The 19,808-nt window shown below is 45.5% G+C and overlaps 1 protein-coding gene and 1 long non-coding RNA gene across 2 annotated transcripts; one reads left to right on the top strand and one right to left on the bottom strand.

Annotated features, from left to right (window-relative positions):
* The first annotated feature begins 479 nt into the window (after positions 1-479).
* Positions 480-8,497, top strand: LOC123483388. The gene is made up of 3 exons (XR_006658220.1): positions 480-520; positions 3,520-3,604; positions 6,827-8,497. It is a non-coding gene; the product is annotated as an uncharacterized LOC123483388 (long non-coding RNA).
* Positions 8,498-14,245: 5,748 nt separating this feature from the next.
* Positions 14,246-19,446, bottom strand: si:dkey-3h3.3 (uncharacterized protein LOC100144568 homolog). The gene is made up of 4 exons (XM_041904205.2): positions 19,218-19,446; positions 15,730-16,701; positions 15,237-15,454; positions 14,246-14,497 (listed from the first exon to the last, which is right to left on the bottom strand). Exons 1-4 carry the CDS (start codon positions 19,239-19,241, stop codon positions 14,428-14,430), a joined length of 1,284 nt encoding a protein of 427 aa, XP_041760139.1. The 5' UTR covers positions 19,242-19,446; the 3' UTR covers positions 14,246-14,427.
* Positions 19,447-19,808: the final 362 nt, after the last annotated feature.

Below are 19,808 nucleotides of genomic sequence, written 5' to 3'. Positions count from 1 at the left end.
AGAAATTCACTGCGGATCGCATATCTGAATGTGGTGGTACAGATGAGGCATTAATTCAAATCATACAACACTACATGGCATAGTAACATGGCCCATTATGTGACTTGTTAACCTATTTACTCCCGAACTTCATTTCGCCGTCAGTGCTGGGCCGAATAAAATGCTTCTCAGCTTCTTTGCCTTGCATTAACATTTAGACATCATTTCTCCAAATCTTTCGATTGATATGGGGTGGTTGTATTGCAGATAGAACCCTTAAATGCCATCCACTCAGGTTGCAACGCAAATGTGCGTCCAGGGGGTGAATACTTTCGAGCGCTCCTGTCGCCAATGCCCACGTCGCCACGCACTTCACACAGGCATTCAGCCTGACGAAAATTTGCTGCTGTCCAGTTGACTGTAGCGACAACCTAGTGAACGTTGTGTTCACTAGAGTTGTGTCCTTTTGCAGTCAACAAAGAAAGGACAGCAGCCCCAGTTTTTGCAAAGTCGAACCCGAAGTGCATAGCCTTATGTGAAGGTACGATGTGCTCTGGACTGGAACGACCATGGAGACAATTAACTGATACCACGTAACAGGGCCTTCAGAAAGTATTCACACCCCCTGGACTTTTTACACATTTTGTTGTTACAGCCTGAATTTAAAATGGATAACATTTAGGGTTCTGTCTCTGGCCTACACACAATACCCCATAATGTCAAAGTTTGAATTAGGTTTTTGAAATGTGTCTAAATGTTAATACAAAATTAAAAGCTGAAACATTTTGTGTCAATAAGTATTCAACCCCTTTTGTTATGGCAAGCCTAAATAAGTTCAGGAGTAGAAATGGGTTTAACAAGTCACATAATAAGTTGCATGGTCTCACTCTGTGTGCAATAATAGTGTTTAACATGATTTGTGAATGAATACCTCATCTCTGTACCACCCACATTCAATTATCTGTAAGGTCCTGCAGTCACGCAGTGGATTTCAAACACTGATTCAACTACAAAGACCAGGGAGGTTTGCGAATGCCTCGCAAAGAAGGGCACCTATTGGTAGATTGGTAAAAATAAAAGCATGATGAAGTTATTAATTACACTTTGGATGGTGTATCAATACACCCAGTCACTACAAAGATACAGGTGCCCTTCCTAACTCAGTTGCCGGAGAGGAAGGAAACCGCTCAGTGATTTCAGGCTGAGGCCAATGGTGACTTTAAAACAGTTAGAGAGTTTAATGGCTGTGATAGGAGAAAACTGAGGATGGAGAAACAACATTGTAGTTACTCAACAATACTAACCTAAATGACAGAGTGAAAAGGAAGCATTTACAGAATAAAAATATTCTAAAACATGCATCCTGTTTGCAACAAGGCACTAAAGTAATACTGCAAAAAATGTGGCAAAGCAATAAACTTTTTGTCCTGAATATAAAGTGTTATGTTTGGGGGAAATCAAATCCAACACATTACTGTATACCACTCTCCATATTTTTCAAGCAGTGGTGGCTGCATCATGTTATGGGTATGCTTGTAATCGTTCAAGGACTGGGAGTTTTTCAGGATAAAAAAGAAACTGGATGGCGCTAAAACACAGGCAAAATCCTAGAGGAAAACCTGGTTCAAGCTGATTTCCACCAGACACTGGGATATGAATTTCACCTTTCAGCTGAACACATGGCCAAATATACACTGGAGTTGCTTACCAAGAAGAAAGTGAATGTTCCTGAGTGGCCAAGTTACAATTTGGACTTAAATCTACTTGAAAATCTATGGCAAGACCTGAAAATGGTTGTCTAGCAATGATCAACAACCAATTTGACAGAACTTGAAGAATTTTGAAAAGATTTATGGGCAAATATCTTACAATCCAGGTGTGGAAAGCTCTTAGAGACTTACCCAGAAAGACTCACAGCTGTAATCACTGCCAAAGGTGCTTCTACAAAGTATTGACTAAGGGGTGTGAATACTTATGTAAATGAGATATTTATTTCTTTAATTTGTAACACATTTGCAAACATTTCTAAAAACATGTTTTCACTTTGTCATTGTGTGTGTAGATGAGTGAGGGGAAACACATCGATTTAATACATTTTGAATTCAGGCTGTAACACAACAAAATGTGGAATAGGTGGCTACACTTTCTGAAGCCACTGTATGTACTTACGCTACCAATATAATGTATGTAAACCTTTAATATATACTATGTATAAAACGCTGTTAATATATGTGTATATAAGCTGTTAATATGCGTATGAAAACGCTGTTATATATGTGTATAAACGCTGTTAATATATGGTGTATGTAAACTCTGTTAATATATGTGTATGCACGCTGTTAATATATGTGTATGTAAACGCTGTTAATATATGTGTATGTAAACTCTGTTAATATATGTGTATGTAAACTCTGTTAATATATGTGTATGTAAACGCTGTTAATATATGTGTATGTAAACGCTGTTAATATATGTGTATGTAAACGCTGTTAATATATGTGTATGTAAACTCTGTTAATATATGTGTATGTAAACGCTGTTAATATATGTGTATGTAAACGCTGTTAATATATGTGTATGTAAACTCTTGTTAATATATGTGTATGTAAACGCTGTTAATATATGTGTATGTAAACGCTGTTAATATATGTGTATGTAAACTCTGTTAATATATGTGTATGTAAACTCTGTTAATATATGTGTATGTGAAGTTTATTTCCAAAATGCTATATCCACCAATTTTTCACATTTGTTTTTTTATCAGAAATTATTGCTTATGGGTACGTGTGTGTGTGTGCAGTATTGTTATTCTCAGATTTTTATTCATAGATTTCAAATATGTATTCAAATGTATTTTTTTCACAAAACGCTACAGATGTATGTAGGATCTTAATTTGAGCCAGTTTACTACATCAGGAAAATAATCCTACAGCAACAGGAAATGTGAATTATGTGGATTATAATTAATTCTCAGCAACAAAAGTGATCAAATTAAGATCCTACATCTGTATAGATCCATTGTTTAGCTGGAATGGAATGTTCGTTTCCTGTATAATTGACTGTGACGTGGTTATCTTAAGATGAATGCACAAACTGTATATAACTCAGGATAAACGCTTCTGCTAAATGACTAAAATGTCAAATGTTTTGCATGCAGATCTCAATACTGTGTTGAATCATTTTTTAAATATGTCACAAATGTATAATTGGTACAGTTCTTTTATTAAAAAGCTAGTTATTTGATCCATTTGACTGTGTAAAACCTAGCAGTACTACTAATTTCTCTGAGAGTGAGGCGGATATAGTGTTTAGAATTTCGCAAAAACAACATGATCATTTGTGTCTCTGAAATGAAACCAAGTGATAGATTTTAAACAAACACGTCTGTCATTGAACAACACCATGCCATGATTAGATAGTGAAAAAAACACACCGATGTTATTAATAATTTCTTTAAAAACAATAAATGCTCATTTACTAACATTTCTGAAAATGGATATATAGTGTTTTGGAAAATAAACTCTTTATGTCCTCTTCCAGTAATCACATCCCCTGATCTGCACAAACATGGAGACATCTGGGTCGTTCCCAATACCGACCACGTCTGTACACGCTTCTTCTTTGTGTAAGTAGGACTAAACAGTATCCCTTACAGTAGTTATTGGACGGTATGCCCTTTATTGGGCATCCCTTACAGTGGTCTCCAATTCATCAAAGCAGACTAGGGGTTAAGGTAGCAGACTAGGGGTTAAGGTAGCAGACTAGGGGTTAAGGTAGCAGACTAGGGGTTAAGGTAGCAGACTAGGGGGTTAAGGTAGCAGACTAGGGGTTAAGGTAGCAGACTAGGGGTTAGTAGCAGACTAGGGGTTAAGGTAGCAGACTAGGGGTTAAGGTAGCAGACTAGGGGGGTTAAGGTAGCAGACTAGGGGTTAAGGTAGCAGACTAGGGGTTAAGGTAGCAGACTAGGGGTTAAGTAGAAGACTAAGGGGTTAAGGTAGCAGACTAAAGGGGGGTTAAGGTAGCAGACTAGGGGTTAAGGTAGCAGACTAGGGGTTAAGGTAGCAGACTAGGGGTTAAGGTAGAAGACTAAGGGGTTAAGGTAGCAGACTAGGGGTTAAGGTAGCAGACTAGGGGTTAAGGTAGCAGACTAAGGGGTTAAGGTAGCAGACTAAGGGGTTAAGGTAGCAGACTAAGGGGTTAAGGTAGCAGACTAGGGGTTAAGGTAGCAGACTAGGGGTTAAGGTAGCAGACTAGGGGTTAAGGTAGCAGACTAAGGGGTTAAGGTAGCAGACTAAGGGGTTAAGGTAGCAGACTAGGGGTTAAGGTAGCAGCCTAGGGGTTAAGGTAGCAGCCTAGGGGTTAAGGTAGCAGACTAGGGGTTAAGGTAGCAGACTAGGGGTTAAGGTAGCAGACTAGGGGTTAAGGTAGCAGACTAGGGGTTAAGGTAGCAGACTAGGGGTTAAGGTAGCAGACTAGGGGTTAAGGTAGCAGACTAGGGGTTAAGGTAGCAGACTAGGGGTTAAGGTAGCAGACTAAGGGGTTAAGGTAGCAGACTAGGGGTTAAGGTAGCAGACTAAGGGGTTAAGGTAGCAGACTAAGGGGTTAAGGTAGCAGACTAAGGGGTTAAGGTAGAAGACTAGGGGTTAAGGTAGCAGACTAGGGGTTAAGGTAGCAAGACTAGGGTTAAGGTAGCAGACTAGGGGTTAAGGTAGAAGACTAAGGGGTTAAGGTAGCAAGACTAAGGTAGCAGACTAAGGGGTTAAGGTAGCAGACTAAGGGGTTAAGGTAGCAGACTAAGGGTTAAGGTGCAGACTAGGGGTTAAGGTAGCAGACTAGGGGTTAAGGTAGCAGACTAGGGGTTAAGGTAGCAGACTAGGGGTTAAGGTAGCAGACTAGGGTTAAGGTAGCGACTAGGGGTTAAGGTAGCAGACTAGGGGTTAAGGTAGCAGACTAGGGGTTAAGGTAGCAGACTAAGGGGTTAAGGTAGCAGACTAGGGGTTAAGGTAGCAGACTAAGGGGTTAAGGTAGCAGACTAAGGGGTTAAGGTAGCAGACTAGGGGTTAAGGTAGCAGACTAGGGGTTAAGGTAGAAGACTAGGGGTTAAGGTAGCAGACTAAGGGTTAGGTAGCAGACTAGGGGTTAAGGTAGAAGACTAGGGTTAAGGTAGCAGACTAAGGGGGTTAAGGTCAGCAGACTAGGGGTTAAGGTAGCAGACTAGGGGTTAAGGTAGCAGACTAAGGGTTAAGGTAGCAGACTAGGGGTTAAGGTAGCAGACTAGGGTTAAGGTAGCAGACTAGGGTTAAGGTAGCAGACTACGGGGTTAAGGTAGCAGAGACTAGGGTTAAGGATAGCAGACTAGGGTTAAGGTAGCAGACTAGGGGGTTAAGGTAGCAGACTAGGGGGTTAAGGTAGCAGACTAGGGGTTAAGGTAGCAGACTAAGGGGTTAAGGTGCAGCAGACTAGGGGTTAAGGTAGCAGACTAGGGGTTAAGGTAGCAGACTAGGGGGTTAAGGTAGCAGACTAGGGTTAAGGTAGCAGACTAAGGGGTTAAGGTAGCAGACTAGGGGTTAAGGTAGCAGACTAGGGGTTAAGGTAGCAGACTAGGGGTTAAGGTAGCAGACTAGGGTTACGGTAGCAGACTAAGGGGTTAAGGTAGCAGACTAGGGGTTAAGGTAGCAGACTAGGGGTTAAGGTAGCAGACTAGGGGTTAAGGTAGCAGACTAGGGTTAAGGTAGCAGACTAGGGGTTAAGGTAGCAGACTAGGGGGTTAAGGTAGCAGACTAGGGGTTAAGGTAGCAGACTAGGGTTAAGGTAGCAGACTAGGGGTTTAGGTAGCAGACTAGGGGTTAAGGTAGCAGACTAAGGGGTTAAGGTAGCAGACTAGGGGTTAAGGTAGCAGACTAGGGGTTAAGGTAGCAGACTAGGGGTTAAGGTAGCAGACTAGGGGTTAAGGTAGCAGACTAGGGGTTAAGGTAGCAGACTAGGGGTTAAGGTAGCAGACTAGGGGTTAAGGTAGCAGACTAGGGGTTAAGGTAGCAGACTAGGGGTTAAGGTAGCAGACTAAGGGGTTAAGGTAGCAGACTAGGGGTTAAGGTAGCAGACTAAGGGGTTAAGGTAGCAGACTAGGGGTTAAGGTAGCAGACTAGGGGTTAAGGTAGCAGACTAGGGGTTAAGGTAGCAGACTAGGGTTAAGGTAGCAGACTAGGGGTTAAGGTAGCAGACTAGGGGTTAAGGTAGCAGACTAAGGGGTTAAGGTAGCAGACTAGGGTTAAGGTAGCAGACTAGGGGTTAAGGTAGCAGACTAGGGGTTAAGGTAGCAGACTAGGGGTTAAGGTAGCAGACTAGGGGTTAAGGTAGCAGACTAGGGGTTAAGGTAGCAGACTAAGGGGTTAAGGTAGCAGACTAGGGGTTAAGGTAGAAGACTAGGGGTTAAGGTAGCAGACTAAGGGGTTAAGGTAGCAGACTAAGGGGTTAAGGTAGCAGACTAGGGGTTAAGGTAGCAGACTAGGGGTTAAGGTAGCAGACTAGGGGTTAAGGTAGCAGACTAGGGGTTAAGGTAGCAGACTAGGGGTTAAGGTAGCAGACTAGGGGTTAAGGTAGCAGACTAGGGGTTAAGGTAGAAGACTAGGGGTTAAGGTCCTTTAAAGAGGTTTGTCACAAAGAAATCAAACATACCAGTATTTGATAATACTAGTGAATAAACATTTTAGCTTTTTGACATTTTACAAGAGTTTAATTAATAGCTAGAGTTCCCACAGGGAATTTGTTCTGGCGGTTGGTACTGAGAAGAGATGTTCTGGCGGTTGGTACTGAGAAGTGATGTTCTTGTGTGATTCTTCTGGTCCAGTTATGAAGATGGCCAGGTGGGAGATACGAGCATCAACACACAAGACGCTGGCATCCATCGAGAGATCCTACGAGTCATCGGCAACCAGACCGCCACGGGATGAACAACCGCTGCAATACTGCTGCCTCTCCTCCAGCCTCCCAGGTCAAAGCTGGATTTTTGAGCTGCGGAGGCGTTTCCTTCCGACCAAACGCGGAGAACACAAAAAACTACTTAGCAAAAGTTTGAAATCCTCAAAAGAAATAGCTACAGTGAAACCCACCACACATATTTACAACTGAAACACAACAAAACTCTTTAGGGAAGAACACATTTTGCTAAGTTTCTAAATACTATGAAGAATCGTGTTTTTCTGAAGACCGTACGTCTCTCAGTTTGACTGATTTGGGACGATTTCATTTTTTTTGTAGAGAACATTTAACATTTTTTGGGGGGAAAATAATGAGGAAAAAGTTCCTTCCTGTCTAGGAAAAAGGTCCTTCCTGTCTAGGAAAAAGGTCCCATCTATCTGACCTTGTTTACTATAGAGTTGTACCTTTTTTAAAAGTACAATGTGTACTGAAGGTGTTAATATGCACTGTTTCTTAATGTCATATATTTGTTCCAACAACTGGTGTCGTAACCTGAAAAACTACAACTGATTTTCCACTTGATTATTTTGGGCGGTGGTATATGGTGTATATGGTGTGTGTGTGTGGATATATATATATATATATCATATATTGGTAACCATTCCATGTAGACTGAGGCACACAGCAATACATTGAGTAGAATAGACACAAAATACCAGGATTCAAGTCGGGACTGGGGATGATCTGCATTTTAGAGCGGTTGACATTTTTTTAAAGGTAATTTCCCATTTGAGCCGACATCGGCAGTGTTTACTTAGAAGGCCATCTCCTCGACCGTGGTAACATTACCTTTAAAATGGTGCGTAGCCCAAAAGGGGTGAGAGCTCTGACTGAGATGTCGTCGCGAAATGAGCAGAAATGTATGCCGTGTTAATTTAGGAAGTAGATCAGTTTTCCTTCACATATCATACCAAGAAATGTATATATTGGTTGCTTCTCCTTTTATAGGGGGGGTCTACTGGTTCACCAATGGCAAAGACTTTGATTGCAGTCAAGAATTTATACACATTAAAGTATGGATGTGATCCATCTGCCAATTCAGAAGTTCCACGCACTTAGCACTCACAACCAGTTTAATACTTATAAAAATAAACAGTAAAACATTTCAGATTGATATTTGTACTTTGATTTAAAAATATGGGTGGATGTATAATCGATGCCCCAATTTAAAGAACATTTTAAAGTGGTTACTTTCGTTAGGGGGTATGGGGGTTTCTATACGTACTAAGCCTGGGTGTTTGCTGCTTGTTGTTTTATATATTGCTGTGATTTTAAAGACCAATCAGAGCTCAGTTGTGCTTTTAAAAAGACAAAAGACCAATCAGAGCTCAGATGTGCTTTTAAAAAGACCAATCAGAGCTCAGATGAATGTATACTACCCCTTGTGTTCAGTGTAAATGATATATCTCTAAGGATGATGCTGGTGTAAAGTAGACGTTGACATTGGGCCATAGAGGACACCAACCCTCCCGAGTGGCGCAGCGGTCCGGTCCTGGGCTCCCGAGTGGCGCAGCGGTCTAAGGCACTGCATCTCAGTGCTTGAGGCGTCACTACAGACCCCCTGGTTCGATTCCAGGCTGTATCACAACCGGCCGTGATTGGGAGTCCCATAGGGCGGCGCACAATTGGCCCAGCGTCGTCCGGGTTTGGCCGGTGTAGGCCGTCGTTGTAAATAAGAATTTGTTCTTAACTGACTTGCCTAGTTAAATAAAGGTTAAATAAAAATAAAAAAACACCCTGTACATGATGCAAGTCTTAAGTTTCCTAAGAAAACAGTACTGTCACAGGTCATATTTTTAAAATAAAAACAAAATGAATGACTACTGAATATACGTAAGGTTATTGTAACGAATATAAACACAGAAGACGGGTAGTAATTAGCAACACATTGTTCATTTTATTCCATAATTCAGTGACCAAATCACATTTATTTAATATTGTTTTAATATCAGTCTTGGAATAGTAATACGAACATGTCAATAATATACAGTGAAGCACTGGGTGGACATTGGTTCCAAAGACATTTTGTTACTAATATTTTTCATGAACTGTATCCTAACATTATAGGTGACCCTATAGGATATCTCGACAGTACCGCAGTGTTACGTATCTAATGAAAGCGGGAGGAACACCAAGGGTATATTGTTGGTACTGGAAGCATAATCAAGTGCACCAAGTGATGACATGATTGTCCATTTTTTTTAAAGGGATCTCAAAAGTACAAGCTTTACAGTCAAACGTTTCACAGGAAATGTGAATCAGTTGGAGACGAGCAATATGATGGTCAGCAGTATATTTGATTTGATCTGCTTTGTGAGTTTCTTTGATCTGGATGTCTTTTGGTGTTTTGGTGAATAAAAAATATTTGTGTTATTATGCTACTTAGCATTTGGTGCCTTATAGATATGAATTAATGGTAATATATGACTGTATATATTGTCACAACAAGGAGGCCAAATATTTTCTGTATTGAGTTTTTATGGCTTTATTTTATTTTGCAAATTAATTCAGCTTTTTGGGCTTTTTTACAAGTTATGAAAATAGTAGCTTATGTACTTGTTTATGTTCAATAAATTCAAACTTGCTGAGAAACCACAATTTGTTCCTTTTTTTTACTCAGTGGTTTCTGAGAGTCGGGGTTGGATGGAGACGGGGGAATGGGGTGGGAGGTTGGGGAGGAGACATGTTGGGGGAATGGGGTGGGAGGTTGGGGGAGGTAGATATGTTGGGGGAATGGGATGGAAGGTTGGGGAGGAGACATGGTGGGGGAATGGGATGGGAGGTTGGGGAGGAGACATGTTGGGGGAATGGGATGGAAGGTTGGGGAGGAGACAGGTTGGGGGAATGGGATGGGAGGTTGGGGGAGGAGACATGGTGGGGAATGGGATGGGAGGTTGGGGGAGGAGACATGTTGGGGGAATGGGATGGGAGGTTGGGGGAGGAGACATGTTGGTTAGGGGGGTGGAGTGGGAGGTTGGGGGAGGTGACATGTTGGGGGAATGGGATGGAAGGTTGGGGAGGTGACATGTTGGGGGAATGGGGTGGGAGGTTGGGGGGGAGACATGTTGGGGGAATGGGATGGAAGGTTGGGGAGGAGACATGTTGGGGGAATGGGATGGGAGGTTGGGGGAGGAGACATGTTGGTTAGGGGGTGGAGTGGGAGGTTGGGGGAGGTGACATGTTGGGGGAATGGGATGGAAGGTTGGGGAGGTGACATGTTGGGGGAATGGGATGGGAGGTTGGGGGAGGAGACATGTTGGGGGAATGGGATGGGAGGTTGGGGGAGGAGACATGTTGGTTAGGGGGTGGAGTGGGAGGTTGGGGGAGGTGACATGTTGGGGAATGGGATGGAAGGTTGGGGGATGACATGTTGGGGAATGGGATGGAAGGTTGGGGAGGTGACATGTTGGGGAATGGGATGGGAGGTTGGGGGAGAGGACATGTTGGGGGAATGGGATGGGAGGTTGGGGAGGAGACATGAGTGGGGAATGGGATGGAAGGTTGGGGAGGAGACATGGTGGGGGAATGGGATGGGAGGTTGGGGAGGAGACATGTTGGTTAGGGGGTGGAGTGGGAGGATGGGGAGGAGACATGTTGGTTAGGGGGGGTGGAGTGGGAGGATGGGGGAGGAGACATGTTGAGGGGAATGGGATGGGAGGTTGGGGAGTGACATGTTGGGGGAATGGGATGGGAGGTTGGGGGGAGGAGAGGCATGTTGGTTAGGGGGGTGGAGTGGGAGGTTGGGGGAGGTGACATGTTGGGGAATGGGATGGAAGGTTGGGGAGGTGACATGTTGGGGAATGGGGTGGGAGGTTGGGGGGAGACATGTTGGGGAATGGGATGGAAGGTTGGGGAGGAGACATGTTGGGGGAATGGGATGGAGGTTGGGGGAGGAGACATGTTGGTTAGGGGTGGAGTGGGAGGTTGGGGAGGTGACATGTTGGGGGAATGGGATGGAAGGTTGGGGAGGTGACATGTTGGGGGAATGGGATGGGAGGTTGGGGGAGGAGACATGTTGGGGGAATGGGATGGGAGGTTGGGGAGGAGGACATGGTGGGGGAATGGGATGGAAGGTTAGGGAGAGACATGTTGGGGAATGGGGTGGAGGTTGGGGAGGAGACATGGTGGGGAATGGGATGGGAGGTTGGGGGGAGTGACATGTTGGGGGAATGGGATGGGAGGTTGGGGGAGGAGACATGTTGGGGAATGGGATGGGAGGTTGGGGAGGAGACATGTTGGGGGAATGGGATGGGAGGTTGGGGAGGAGACATGTTGGGGGAATGGGATGGGAGGTTGGGGAGGAGACATGTTGGGGGAATGGGGTGGGAGGTTGGGGAGGAGACATGTTGGGGGAATGGGATGGGAGGTTGGGAGAGGAGACATGTTGGGGGGAATGGGATGGGAGGTTGGGGGAGGAGACATGTTGGGGGAATGGGATGGGAGGTTGGGGAGGTGACATGTTGGGGGAATGGGATGGGAGGTTGGGGGAGAGACATGTTGGGGGAATGGGGTGGGAGGTTGGGGAGGAGACATGGTGGGGGAATGGGATGGGAGGTTGGGGAGGAGACATGTTGGGGGAATGGGGTGGGAGGTTGGGGAGGAGACATGTTGGGGGAATGGGGTGGGAGGTTGGGGAGGAGACATGTTGGGGAATGGGATGGGAGGGTTGGGGAGGAGACAGGTTGGGGGAATGGGATGGGAGGTTGGGGAGGAGACAGGTTGGGGAGGAGACATGTTGGGGGAATGGGACTGGGAGGTTGGGAGGAGACATGTTGGGGAATGGGATGGGAGGTTGGGGAGGAGACAGGTTGGGGCAATGGGATGGGAGGTTGGGGAGGAGACATGGTGGAGAATGGGATGGGAGGTTGGGGAGGAGACATGTTGGGGGAATGGGATGGGAGGTTGGGGAGGAGACATGTTGGGGGAATGGGATGGGAGGTTGGGGAGGAGACATGTTGGGGGAATGGGATGGAGGTTGGGGGAGGAGACATGTTGGGGGAATGGGATGGGAGGTTGGGGAGGAGACATGTTGGGGAATGGGATGGGAGGTTGGGGAGGAGACATGTTGGGGGGAATGGGGGTGGGAGGTTGGGGAGGAGACATGTTGGGGGAATGGGATGGAAGGTTGGGGAGGAGACATGTTGGCTGGTTGAGGGAATGGGATGGGAGGTTGGGGGAGGAGACATGTTGGGGGAATGGGATGGGAGGTTGGGGAGGAGACATGTTGGCTGGTTGAGGGAATGGGATGGGAGGTTGGGGAGGAGACATGTTGGGGGAATGGATGGGAGGTTGGGGAGGAGACATGTTGGGGAATGGGATGGGAGGTTGGGAGGAGACATGTTGGGGGAATGGATGGGAGGTTGGGGAGGAGACATGTTGGGGGAATGGGATGGGAGGTTGGGGAGGAGACAGTTTGGGGAATGGGGTGGGAGGTTGGGGGGAGGAGACATGTTGGGGGAATGGGATGGGAGGTTGGGGAGGAGACATGTTGGGGGAATGGGATGGGAGGTTGGGGAGGAGACATGTTGGGGGAATGGGATGGGAGGTTGGGGAGGAGACATGTTGGGGGAATGGGATGGGAGGTTGGGGAGGAGACAGGTTGGGGGAATGGGATGGGAGGTTGGGGAGGAGACATGTTGGGGGAATGGGGTGGGAGGTTGGGGAGGAGACAGGTTGGGGAGGAGACATGTTGGGGGAATGGGATGGGAGGTTGGGAGAGGGAATGGGATGGGAGGTTGGGGAGGAGACATGTTGGGGGAATGGGATGGGAGGTTGGGGGAGGAGACAGGTTGGGGGAATGGGATGGGAGGTTGGGGAGGAGACAGGTTGGGGGAATGGGATGGGAGGTTGGGGAGGAGACATGTTGGGGGAATGGGATGGGAGGTTGGGGAGGAGACAGGTTGGGGAGGAGACATGTTGGGGAATGGGATGGGAGGTTGGGAGAGGGAATGGGATGGGAGGTTGGGGAGGAGACATGTTGGGGAATGGGATGGGAGGTTGGGGAGGAGACAGGTTGGGGGAATGGGGTGGGAGGTTGGGGGAGGGAATGGGATGGGAGGTTGGGGAGGAGACATGTTGGGGGAATGGGATGGGAGGTTGGGGAGGAGACATGTTGGGGGAATGGGATGGGAGGTTGGGGAGGAGACAGGTTGGGGGAATGGGATGGGAGGTTGGGGGAGGTGACATGTTGGGGGAATGGGATGGGAGGTTGGGGGAGGAGACATGTTGGCTGGTTGAGGGAATGGGATGGGAGGTTGGGGGAGGAGACATGTTGGGGGAATGGGATGGGAGGTTGGGGGAGGAGACATGTTGGCTGGTTGAGGGAATGGGATGGGAGGTTGGGGGAGGAGCCATGTTGAGGGAATGGGATGGGAGGTTGGGAGAGGAGACATGTTGGCTGGTTGAGGGAATGGGATGGGATGGGAGGTTGGGGGAGGAGTCATGTTGGTTGGGGGTGGAGTGGGAGGACGAGGGAGGAGACATGTTGGTTAGGGGGGGTGGGAGGTTCTTTATTTTATTTTCCTGTTTATACTGAATGTATTATATCTTAAACTCTGTGGTGTTTCTTAGTGTTGTTTTTTTTGGAGTGTTTTATAAACTTAGAATATGAAATGGATAATTTTCTATTTCTGTTTTGAGGTTAGACTTTTAGCACGTTATCACATAGGGCACACCGATTAGTCGTTAGTATGTGTTACACCTGTGCTGGTTGCCATCTCGTTAGTGGGAAGGTGTTTTACCTGTGCTGGCCCAGCGCTCCAGTTGTCTTGAGAGATGTGGAGGGTTAACACCTCCAGTTGTCTTGAGAGATGTGGAGGGTTAACACCTTTAGTTGACTCTCCCTATTTGATTTCTAGAAAGACAATCCTTTGTCTGATCGTCCCTGGTTTGCTCACCTTGTTGGTTTGCTTCCTGTCTTTCAGTTTGGTGTGGGTTTTTCCTTTGTTTGCCTCTTCTTGGGCAACTTTAGTGGGTCTCATGGTGGGTGTCTTAAGTTTTCCAGTTGTGGACACTTTCAGTGGACACCCCCATGAGTGTCTTTCAGAACCCCTCCTAAAACCTGTTTAGTTCTGGTTGTCAGTGACTCTGTTAGTTCCCCTTCTGTTTGAGTGACATTATTTGGTTTTCTTGCTGGGGAACATAAATCTTCATTTCACAAATGTAATATCAGCAACATTGGGTTGTATTTGTGGCCTCTTTTTCCTTCATTCTTGCGCTTGTGCTCCCGAGTGGCGCAGTGGTCTAAGGCACTGCATCTCAGTGCTTGAGGCGTCACTACAGACCCCCTGGTTCGATTCCAGGCTGTATCACAACCAAGTCCCATAGGGCGGCGCACAATTGGCCCAGCGTCGTCCGGGATTGGCCGGTGTAAGCCGTCATTGTTCTTAACTGACTTGCCTAGTTAAATAAAGGTTCAATAAATAAATAAAATAAAAAATATCGGTAGTCGTGAGACATGCAGAAGAGATGTCAATAGATTCCTTTGACCTTCAGTTCATCCTGTACACGGCTCAGGTAGTCAGGGTCAGGGTAACCATAGCTGGGTAACCATAGATACAAAAACAAAACCTTTAGTTCACAACTACTGTCCTTCTGAGTTTGTACTTCCTATAATGGAATATAAGGTAACACTTCTATCCTGCAGTTATAATGACATTGAAAGACATGCTATGAGAATGTATAACCACCTTATAATGAAACAACAAGGACCGAGGGGGTGTGGTATATGGCCAATATCACAGGAGGTTGGTGACACCTTAATTGGGGAGGACGGGCTCATGGTAATGGCTGGAGCGAAATAGGTGGAATGGTATCAAACACATCAAATACGTGGTTTCCGTGGTTTCCATGTGTTTGGTGCCATTCCATTCACTCGGTTCCAGCCATTATTATAAGCAGTCCTCCCCTCAGCAGCCTCCCCTGGCCGAGATACCACGGCTAAGGGCTGTTCTGCGGCACGATGCAATGCGGGGGTGCCTGGATACAGCCCTTAGCCGTGGTTCAGTATATTGGCTATATACCACAAACCCCCGAGGTGCCTTATTGCTATTATAAACTGGCTACCAACGTAATTAGAGGAAGTACAAATAAATGTTTTGTCATACACGTGGTATACGGTCTTATATACCACGGCTGTCAGCCAATCAGCATTCAGGGCTCGAACCACCCAGTTCATAATCTCTTCTAATCAGCTCATTATGCATGTAAGTAATGTATCACAATATGTAACTGTGCAGAATTTCTACAGAATGGAGTGCATCCGTCCATACTGTACTTACCAACTGGTGCCTCCGTATTTTGAGGTTTTGTGGTGGATATCGTTCCACGTGACGACGTTTTCCACGCCTGTGGTGGAAGATCGGCCAACAGTGAACGTGAGTCGCTGGTCGAAGGCCCTCTTCAGGAGCGCCAGAACATTCCTGCCCTCCGAGGAGTCTGGGAGATACGCTGTACGTGATGCACCCTGGTAAGTCTGACCTGGGTTGGGATGCTCCTCCTATGTGACAGTCAGTAATAGTACAACATAAGAGGGTAGACCTGAGCAAGGCTTTGTGTAGATTGGCTCATCTTGATCACATAAAAAAAAAGGGTGGGTGCTTGGGATGCAAGGTGATTAGTAGAATCTGTGATTCTGGGCATCGCGCCTCGCTGAAGGAAGGACGTTCGCTAGGAAGGATGAAAACTAGCAGTGCTGTGTATTTTATGTACCATGGTAGAATAGTGGCTTTGTATGTAGTTTGTATACTTAGTTTGTATGTTTTAGTTGCTTACCTTCTGTGTTCCACTTGGAATGAGGTACTGAATCACGATTGTTCCATAATTCTCATATCCAGACAAAGAAGACCTTTCCTTAGTGACAGTCATAGTACCGCCCTTTGGTTGCGTCCCCTTCAATTGCCCATAGACTGCCCCACAGGTTGGACAGACAGGTTTGGTCTTGAACGCCTGCGCCAGACAGCTTCTACAGAACGAGTGTTTACATTCCAACGTCTCCTTGTATTTATCGTTAATGGTGTCCAGACAAATCGGACACGACTCTTCTTCTCCTTTGTCTGACTGCTTGTTTCGTGTAGCACCAGAGGCGCTAACTCTCTGGGGTGTCAGGGGTCGTTGTGATGTCACGGCGGAACTGGAACCGCGCCATAGAAAATCCTCCAATATCACCATATGCATGTAGCGCCCTGTCACTGTAACTTCGTCTTTACTGGGGCTTCCTTCAATCAAAAGTTCTGGAAAATGTCTCTGCAAGCTTTTGTAGTATTGTGGATCCAAACTGTAAGTCTTCACTTGCAGATCTGTGGCGAGTCTCTGATAGAACGTGACAAAGCGCTCTCTGGCGAAGTGAGCCCGAACCGGATCTTTTCTGTGGCTTTGAAAGGTCACCACCATTTTGTCATGAGGTTTATGAATTGAGATGTCTTCCCCTTCGATTCTCTTCAACTCCTTTGAGCATCTCTGTTGGATAAAGTCCCAAACGGCCCCAACTACCTCCACTGGTTTCACTGGAGTAGGTGACTGAGGACGCCGTTGGTGAGGAAGAGGACTGTCTCTGAGAGCGGGGGCAGCAGATCTGTCTAGACTTGACATCTTCACAAACAGGTCCTCCATTTCCTCAAATGATCCCTGCACTTCGTAATGTGAGGCTTTTGCAACGGCGACATCATATTCAGAGAGAATGTACTTCACTCTGTTAGGCTCTTTGAAAGTGTCTGTATCTACAGTGAGAGTAACATCTGAAAATATCTGAAAGACATCAAGGGTTCGGGCAAGTTCAAAATGCTAATTAGTGTGACATACATAGTACAATGACAGACGGCTCATGCTTGACCTATATGCTCTGTAAAATGCATATAGTTGTTTCAACTAAATATTATTAAGTAACTGGTTCCACAGCCTTTTTTTTTTTTTACTCAACTTTTCGGTCAAAGTGTTACCTGAACTTAACTTTTTTTGTTGGCCCAAAATTAGCTCCAACATGAGAAAACTTAGGCAACATTTCTGCAAACGTAAAAACATGTGTCCGCTCAAATTGTCTCATATATTCATTCAACTAAAAAATTATAATTTGGGCATCTTACCAAAAAGGCTGTGGACATGATATCACACACAACATTTCAACTTGCATATTTGACACATGTTGACATTGTGGATGTTCATTTATACAGTCATTCATGTTCAACTTGTCCTGTTGCCAGAGAATTGGCGGCAGGAAGAACCAAGAGGCAGTAAATTCAAATCACAGGTGAAGGAAGACATGTTGAATAATAATTACTGGTTACAGTGCATTCGGAAAGTATTCAGACCCCTTCCCTTTTTCCACATTTTGTTACATTACAACCTTATTCTAAAATTGATTTAATGTTTTCCCTCATCAATCTAAACACAATACCCCATAATGACAAAGCGAAAACAGGTTTTTAGAAATGTTTGCAAATGTTTTAAAAATAAACGTTTTCAGACCCTCTGCTATGAGACTCGAAATTGAGCTCAGGTGCGTCCTGTTGCCATTGATCATCCTTGAGATGTTTCTACAACTTGATTGGAGTCCACCTGTGGTAAATTCAATTGATTGGACATGATTTGGAAAGGCACACACCTGTCTATATAAGGTCCCACAGTGACAGTGCATGTCAATCGTCTCCCGAGTAGCGCAGTGGTCTAAGCACTGCATCGCAGTGCCTAGCTGTGCCGGGCTAGAGATCCTGGTTCGAATCCAGGCTCTGTCGTGGCTGCCACACCCAGACCCTGGGCCGCACAATGTGGCCCAGCGTCGTCCAGGGTAGGGGAGGGAATGGCCGCCAGGAGATGTAGCTCAGTTGGTAGAGCATGACGTATGCGGGTTGTGGGTTCGGATAAAATAATGTATCGCTAACTGTAAGTCGCTCTGGATAAGAGCGTCTGCTAAATCAGACTAAAATGTAAATGTAAATGTAATGTCAGAGCCAAAACCAAGCTAAGAGGTCGAAAGAATTGTCCATAGATCTCCGAGACAGGATTGTGTCGAGGCACAGATCTGGGGAAGGGTACCAAAAAATGTCTGCAGCATTGAAGGTCCCCAAGAACACAGTGGCCTCTATCACTCTTAAATGGAAGAAGTTTGGAACCACCAAGACTCTTCCTAGAGCTGGCCGCCCGGCCAAACTGAGCAATTGGGGGAAAAGGGCCTTGGTCAGGGAGGTGACCAAGAACCCGATGGTCACTCTGACAGAGCTCCAGAGTTCCTCTGTGGAGATGGGAGAACCTTCCAGAAGAACAACCATCTCTGCAACACTCTACCAATCAGGCCATTATGGTAGAGTGGCCAGACGGAAGCCACTCCTCAGTAAAAGGCACAAACCAAGATTGAACTCTTTGGCCTGATTGCCAAGCATCACGTCTTGAGGAAACTTGGCACCATCACTACGGTGAAGCACAATGGTGGCAGCATCATGCTGTGGGGATGTTTTTCAGCGGCAGGGACTGGGAGACTAGTCAGGATCGAGGGAAAGATGAACATAGCAAAGTACAGAGAGATCAGCCAGAGCCCGGACTTGAACCCGATCGAACATCTTTGGAGACCGGAAAATAGCTGTGCAGCAACGCCTCCAATCCAACCTGACAGCGCTTGAGAGGATCTGCAGAGAAGAATGGGAGAAACTCCCCAAATACAGGTGTGCCAAGCTTGTAGTGTCATACCCAGGAAGACTCAAGGCTGTAATTGCTGCCAAAGGTGCTTCAACAAAGTACTGAGTAAAGGGTCTGAATACTTATGTAAATGTGATATTTCCGTTTTTTATTTTTAATACATTTGCTAAAATGTCTAAAAACCGGGTTTTGTATTGTCATTATGGGGTATTGTGTGTAGATTGATTTTTTTTTTTTTTTACAGTGTGACTAAAACTGGTTGCCACCTGCATATTGATTAACAACTACACCCTACCATGCGGTAATGGGTCTGGGCTGGGTTTCCCAAAAGCATGGTAGCACTAAAATCATCTTTCGTCCATTTAGTTTCAATGTAATTAAGATGATATTAGCACTCCGATGTTTTAGGGAAACACAGCCCTGGTCTACCATAGAGGTTGACAGGCCAAAACTGTCCACAACTACGTCCACTGTAGCTACACTGTGTATAATTTGGGAAATCATAAGATTACATAAGTGAGTAAGTTGAAATGTAATGAGTATGTTTTAAAATGTGTTTTAACTATAAATACTATTTCATATAGGCTAGATTAGCATGTTGTTTTTTTCTTAATTTTAGATGAGGGTACACGTACCTCTTTCAATGGCGCATTTGCCATAGCGCAAGTACTTTGTTGTGCGTTCTTCGTTGCTATGAGGAAGAGCGAACTAACTTTCCCTTTCCCGGGGTCGCTACTTCTAGTTCTGCAGTCTACAGGAGAAAAGAATCTAGGCTATATTGTCTTTGCCCGAGTAATCTATTTTATCGATGTTCGTCGTTTAATCTTGAGTCGCATTCAGCATTGTTCGAATTTCAAACAGATCCCAAACTGGCCTAGTTTTTAGTTTCGTTTTCACGAAGGGGAGTGAACTCTTGGGGGGAGTGTTTAACCCGTATCAGATGCATCGCTTCTGTTCCGCCGCCAGGGGCCAGTAGAACACTGTATGTGCATTGTCTTCACAGAGAAGCCATTACTTATCTTTAAGCAAGATGGTGCTGTACTCCCACAAAAGTGAGAGCAGGTATCATAATTTATATTTACACTGTGATCATATTTGATTAACATTGCTTTTATTTATTATTTCGTCGATGCTCTACAATGCAAAATCACACAGTCCTACACATGTTTTAAATTCGGGTAAAGATAGCTGGCATATTAGATTGGCTAGAATTTCAACGTAATTTG

This window comes from Coregonus clupeaformis, unplaced genomic scaffold (assembly GCF_020615455.1).
Source record: "Coregonus clupeaformis isolate EN_2021a unplaced genomic scaffold, ASM2061545v1 scaf0103, whole genome shotgun sequence".
NCBI lineage: Eukaryota > Metazoa > Chordata > Actinopteri > Salmoniformes > Salmonidae > Coregonus > Coregonus clupeaformis.
This window is presented reverse-complemented; position numbering and strand designations above follow the sequence as displayed.

Excerpts from the sequence above, each read along its gene's own strand:
- si:dkey-3h3.3 (XM_041904205.2), bottom strand. The coding sequence starts at position 19,241 with ATGGCAAATGCGCCATTGAAAGAG. Across the intron at positions 16,702-19,217 it reads CAAATGCGCCATTGAAAGAG|ATATTTTCAGATGTTACTCT; the intron begins GTACGTGTACCC and ends GATGTCTTTCAG. Across the intron at positions 14,498-15,236 it reads AAATACGGAGGCACCAGTTG|CTATGGTTACCCTGACCCTG; the intron begins GTAAGTACAGTA and ends ATGGTTACCCAG.